This window comes from Macaca mulatta, chromosome 11 (assembly GCF_049350105.2).
Source record: "Macaca mulatta isolate MMU2019108-1 chromosome 11, T2T-MMU8v2.0, whole genome shotgun sequence".
In the NCBI taxonomy this organism is placed as follows: domain Eukaryota; kingdom Metazoa; phylum Chordata; class Mammalia; order Primates; family Cercopithecidae; genus Macaca; species Macaca mulatta.
The window spans coordinates 86,838,194-86,844,193 of record NC_133416.1 but is presented as its reverse complement, the minus strand read 5'-3'; the positions used below and the strand labels follow the sequence as shown (position 1 = coordinate 86,844,193).

The window sequence follows — 6,000 nt, the reverse complement described above, 5'->3', positions numbered from 1 at the left end:
GAAATATCTGCATTGAAGGCAAAATGGCTACTTACCAATATACTAGCTATCCATACATATAATAATACACATCCTCAAAATCATTTAAGACTAGCATCTAGAATAGGTTTCACTCTGACATATTAAAATGAATGTTTTGTCAGCATTATCATCATATTTCATTATATCATTAAGTGCAAGTGAGTTGCTAAAAATCGGTTATTTTAGGCTAACTCAGAGGTGCTCAACTGGGGAAGAATTTTATCCCAGGGACTATGTGGCAATGTCACATTACAGGTGGGGGTTTCTTATTGGTATCTAACAGGCAGAAGCCAACGATGCTGCTAAACAACCTACAACGGGCAGGGCAGCAAAGAATTATCCAGCCCCAAATGTCAATAGTGCTGAGGTTGAGAAACCAAGCTCCAAGTCTTTGAGGATTATTTCATCAGAACGCTATATATAAAGATTGATGGTATGCAAACATCTTGCAATTTAGGACTGACTCAGCTAAATACCTCAGTGCAATGTTGGAAGCAGTCTGGCTGTGAAATATATCTTCGGGAATATTGAGAATGGTAAAGACAAAAGGTACAATAAATGATAATAATAACAAAACACAGAGCTTTGTACCTCAATAATCTCTTTCATCCATGGTTCCTAGGGCACTTCATAGACTAATAATAACTACTCTGGTACTCACATACCACCTTTTATCTGAGGACTGCAGGCACTTTCACAACACTCTCACAATGTAGGAAGTATTATTATCCCCATTTTATATGTAAGTAAACAGAGGCACAAAAGTTAAGCAACTTGCCCAAAGTCACACAAGTCAGTAGCAGCCAAAATTCCTGACTCAGAACCTATTAAGACTAAGAGAACTGGTTTAAGCCATGCAGTGAGAAATTTAGGTGGCGTGTTATCCTAGTTCATTCAAAGTCTATCGTTTTTAGGTTGATATTGTATATTCAATGCCCCATCTGTTTTAATTTCCTCTTCTCTCATACACTTCTTAGAGACCAAGGACTGTTAAGTCCCTAGAAGGGACTATGTTTACTGAGTGCCTTCCTCGAATCAAGCACATTTTATGTGCAGTGTCAATTCTTAGGACAGCTTAAATACAATGTAATTGGGAGGCTGAGAGCAGGAGAATCGCTTGAACCCAGGAGGCGGAGGTTGCAGGGAGCCGAGATCCGGCCACCGCACTCCAGTCTGGCGACAGAGCCGAGACTCCGTCTCCAAAAAAAAAAAAAAAAAAAGTAATTCTTGCTGATTTTATAGTACAGAAAGCTTAGTACCAGGTAATGTAAACATGTCCCCAAATCCCTCAGTTAGCTAACTATAGCCTTTCCACTATATCCTGCAGCCCTTCCAAGGGAGAAGACCTCTGGTAAGTTACAAAGCATATTAATGTGAATACGTTTAATGTCCCAGCCTCCCTTACGCTCCTTAAAACTCAGAAAACAGGCCGGGCGCGGTGGCTCAAGCCTGTAATCCCAGCACTTTGGGAGGCCGAGGCGGGTGGATCACGAGGTCAGGAGATCGAGACTATCCTGGCTAACATGGTGAAACCCCGTCTCTACTAAAAATACAAAAAACTAGCCGGGCGTGGTGGCGGGCGCCTGTAGTCTCAGCTACTTGGGAGGCTGAGGCGGGAGAATGGCGTGAACCCGGGAGGCGGAGCTTGCAGTGAGCCGAGATCACGCCACTGCACTCCAGCCTGGGAGACACAGCGAGACTCCGTCTCAAATAAAAAAAAAAAAAAAAAAAAAAAAAAAAAAAAAAAACTCAGAAAACAAACTAATGAATACGTAATTCAGAAATTTCAGGTGGCACACTGGGGTTGGTACTAGCTTAAACAGCCGCTCAGCCTTTTAGACCTATTCCCAAGAAAAGCCTTTAATTTTCTAAGGATTTTTCCAGAGCTCTCTCCATACGTTTCCCACAACAGCCAGACCAAAGACCAAAACTGTCTTTCCCCGAGAAATATAGAGCATATGAATCACTTTCTTCTGTTCCCAGTTCTGTGGCAGGCAAAAACTGATTGCTCACTCACCACGTGCTACCTGGGCAAAACACGAATATTAAGTAGGAACAAAGGTTTATGTTAGGTAAGAGTGACTTAGGGCTCTCCTACTTTTTCACAAAATGGAGACCTGGTATTTGTAGCCTCCCACAATGATGTGACCTGACATTACTTGGATATAGAAAGGTCAGTCTTCTCAGGTGCGTCAATGGCAGCCCACCCCGCTCTGATCCAGAAATTTTAGATGACTTGCATCTGAGGATAAGCCTCTGGCATGTTAATAATGAAAAAATAGAGACAATCACTGCCCCAGCTCATCTCAAATTAGCATCAGTGTAGCGTTATTTGGTAGGGAGCTTTGCTGCTAAATTCATTCCCTGTAAATGGGATGCAGAGACAGGGTTAAGCGGAAAACTCCGAGACTGGAATCGCCAATGTAATAAACTGTCGAACTGAGTTTTTTCTCCCGCAACCCTAAGATACTTGTAAGTCCTTCCTCTTAGCCAACCCTTTTCAGCAGGACACCGCAGTTTTCTTAGAATGAGGGTGCTGGGTTTGCTTCAGTTCTTTCTATTCTTCTGCCCGCTGCCCTAGTACATATGAAAAGGGAGCAGCGACTAGGAAAAGAGACACGTGGGTATTTTCCCATCCAGTCTAGTCATTCCCTGAATCATCACAAGTTATCGCACTTTTCCCCTTAGCCAGCAGCGTTCGAGACTTTTTCTCAAATAATTCGGTCTTGTACTTAAAAGGAAGAGTGGTGGGAGAAGAGAGGCGGAGAAGACAAGCAAGGAGAAGGGCGTGGAGTGCCGTTCCCGCCCCGGAGTCGGAGGCGCCGGGAGGCCGGACGCCGCGAGGCTGCTAGCCCAGGAATGTGCGGTCCAACCCGCCGGCCGCGGGCGGAGCGCGGCGGGCGCGGTGTGGTCGGCGACTGGTGCGGAGTAGAGGACGGCGGGCGCGGGGCGGGCTGCAGCGGCGGGCGGGACGCGACGCCGCGCACCTGAGCGCCGGGGGCGGGGCGTCAGCGGCCACGACCCTTCCCACTGCGCGCCGCGCCCCTCAAGCGTCGCCTCGGCCTTTTCCGCTCGTGCTTCGGCGCCACTCGGCTCCCTTCCCGCCCCTCGCTCCCTCCCTCCCTCCCTCCTTCTTCTCCCTCCCTCCTGTCCTGGGACTGCCTGGAGCTCCGCACCGCGAGTTTGCCGCGGCACTTTCCGCGCGGCGGAAGAGCGCGCGCCAGCTTCGGCACACCTGGGTGCCCGATCCCAGCCACACGCCTCGTCCCCTACAAGCTCCTCCGAGGTAAGGGGCTGCCCCGCCGCTCGCTCACACCCGGCCCTTTCCCCACTCCGCGGGACAGCTGGGTCCCCGCCTCCTTTTCGAACCGACTAGGAACTCCGCGCCTCGCCTTGGGAGTGGGAGTGTAGCTGGCGGGGACCTCAGACCGGCGGTGGCCAGAGCGCGGAGCAAGCGATACGACGGGCCGACAGGTGGCGGGTCTGGCCGTAGTACCTCGACCGCCGCCGGCGCGGACCCTGGTGGGGACGGGGCTGGCGGGCGGGCCGACTAGGGGGTGGGGTCAGTCCTCTCTCCTCCCTTCGAGGGGGCGGTGATCGTCGGGGTCCGCACTGTAGGTGCGTGGGAGAAACTTCGCAGGGTGGGGAGCCGGCTGCTGCTCGCCGGTAGGGACTAGTGGGCGCGCTCTGGGTCTCCGAGGGGCGCAGCCCGGGGCCAGACCTTCGGGTCGGGCGGGGATCTTACGCTTCCCTTACCCGCCCCCTTTTGTCTTTCCCCTCAGCCCCGCCGACTGCTGGGGGAGCGGCGGCCGTCCCGCTCCTGGAGGTCGTCCCCTGGCATCCTCGGGGCCGCAGGAAGGAAAAGGAGGCAGCGGCCGGAGCCGTGGTGGGCGGCCTGAGGTGAGAGCCCGGCCAGCCCCTCTGGGAATATGGCGACCGGTGGCTACCGGACCAGCAGCGGCCTCGGCGGCAGCACCACAGACTTCCTGGAGGAGTGGAAGGCTAAACGCGAGAAGATGCGCGCCAAGCAGAACCCCCCGGGCCCGGCCGCCCCGGGAGGGGGCGGCAGCGACGCCGCTGGGAAGCCCCCCGCGGGGGCTCTGGGCACCTCGGCGGCCGCCGCTGCCAACGAGCTCAACAACAACCTCCCGGGCGGCGCGCCGGCCGCACCTGCCGTCCCCGGCCCCGGGGGCGTGAACTGCGCGGTAGGCTCCGCCATGCTGACCCGGGCGGCCCCCGGCCCGCGGCGGTCGGAGGACGAGCCCCCAGGCGCCTCTGCCTCGGCTGCACCGCCGCCCCGGCGTGACGAGGAGGAGCAGGACGGCGTCCCGGAGAAGGGCAAGAGCTCGGGCCCCAGTGCCAGGAAAGGCAAGGGGCAGATCGAGAAGAGGAAGCTGCGGGAGAAGCGGCGCTCCACCGGCGTGGTCAACATCCCTGCTGCAGAGGTGAGCCGGCAGCTTCTTCCCGGTGTCTTCCTCCTGGGAGCTACCCGGGGCCCAGAGTTTTCCTCCTCTGGCTGGTACTTGTCCATTCACCGAGTTAGGCGGGCAGGGGGTGATGGAGTTTTACTCTGAACAAATGCCTCCTGGGAAGTTCCCCAAACTCAAGAGTAGGACACGTGCTTTTCAGGCTTCCTGGCCAGGTCTCAGATCCAGGATCCTTTTTTACCGTGGTAGAAAGACAACTTGTGGCTCCAGGACTTGCCCACCTGGACTTGGCTGTTTGTGCTTGATCAGTTAGAAAAATTGATTAATGGTGGTGACGACATTCTCTAGGGTCCCACGTGCCCATGTGAAGTTACCAGTTTATTTCTCCTTTCTTACCAATGTTTAATAGCACCTGTAAAGAAAAGGTGGCCTTAGCAATATCCGAGACAGATTTGTCTTCCAGTGAACTCAAGATGAGTATATCCGAATGAATACATTCACTGTATTACATATAAATCAAATGTTTATAAGTTGTGCTCCTAAACACACAGTTTTTTTCTGAGTGATATTTACGACAACAAGGATGCTTTAATAACAACCCACAATTCTGTTCGCTCAGACGATCTCTTTTTGAGTACTGTGTCTGAAACACATACGTGGTAGGGTTTTTTGTTTGTTTCGGGTTGTTTGCAGTTTTGAGTATTTTCAAAACGTTGCTGCAGGTAGCAGCATCTTCCATTAGAGTGACTGGTAAAACATTTTTACTAAGTGTATAATCACACCTCCCTCTACCAGAAACAAGACAAAACAATCTCAAACAAGTTTTGGTTACTTTGATAGTAGCTCATGGATTTGAGGAAGTGGTTCAACACCTTGTTTCACCTAAAATACATGCATCTTTTTCTCATTGACTCTTTAGTTTTCACGTTTTCTTCTCCTGGCTTTCTAATTTTACTCAACTTTGTCACCCACTAAATAACTATTTCGAATTTACTAACTTTAATTGTGGTTTAAGTAAAAGCATTTGCAATAAGTTAGAGTGTATATTAAATATACCTAAATTTTTAGTATTATGATTTCCATACCTGGAAAATCATAGTGTGTCTTTGTAGGATGTATTTATATGAGCGTTTCAGAGATTTTTATCAGCCAGCAAAACTGTCCTCTGCGGTTTGCTACTTGCACAAAAGGTCTGTTATTCATTAAATTGCTTTAGAAGGAATTCATAAGAATGGTAATCAAATTTCCAGGTTTTTTTTTTTTTTTTTTAGTTAAAAATGTGAAGAATAAGGGGAAATTGAAGACAAGGCTTTGGAAAAGCTACATTCCTCAACTTGATTTTTAAAAGTAGCTGATGGTCCAAATAAAAGAATTTGTCATTTTCAATCTTTTCCTCATTGTTTATCTAACAGGGGTCTTATTTCGGGAAATATCTTGGCAGATGTTAAACTTGACTTTTTTCTGGCTGCATGTGCTAAAATTATTTTTCAAGTACTTTTTTTTTTTTTTTTAAACAAGCATAATGTTTCCTAGGGGAAGTAAGTAGAGTGTA

At 50.0% G+C, this 6,000-nt stretch overlaps 1 protein-coding gene across 6 annotated transcripts in view; it reads left to right on the top strand.

Annotated features, from left to right (window-relative positions):
• The first annotated feature begins 2,712 nt into the window (after window positions 1-2,712).
• Window positions 2,713-6,000, top strand: part of PAWR (pro-apoptotic WT1 regulator) — a 90,614-nt gene continuing 87,326 nt past the window's right edge. For 2 of the 6 annotated variants that reach the window (XM_001085092.5, XM_015152350.3), the window contains exons 1-2: window positions 2,713-3,307; window positions 3,804-4,466. In XM_001085092.5, the coding sequence (XP_001085092.2) occupies window positions 3,951-4,466 (516 nt within the window). In that variant the 5' untranslated portion in view covers window positions 2,713-3,307; window positions 3,804-3,950. Of the gene's footprint in view, window positions 3,308-3,383; window positions 3,544-3,579; window positions 3,640-3,803; window positions 4,467-6,000 lie in introns of those variants that run through there. The other 4 variants (XM_077954748.1, XM_077954746.1, XM_077954747.1 and 1 more) reach the window with 4 other exon arrangements.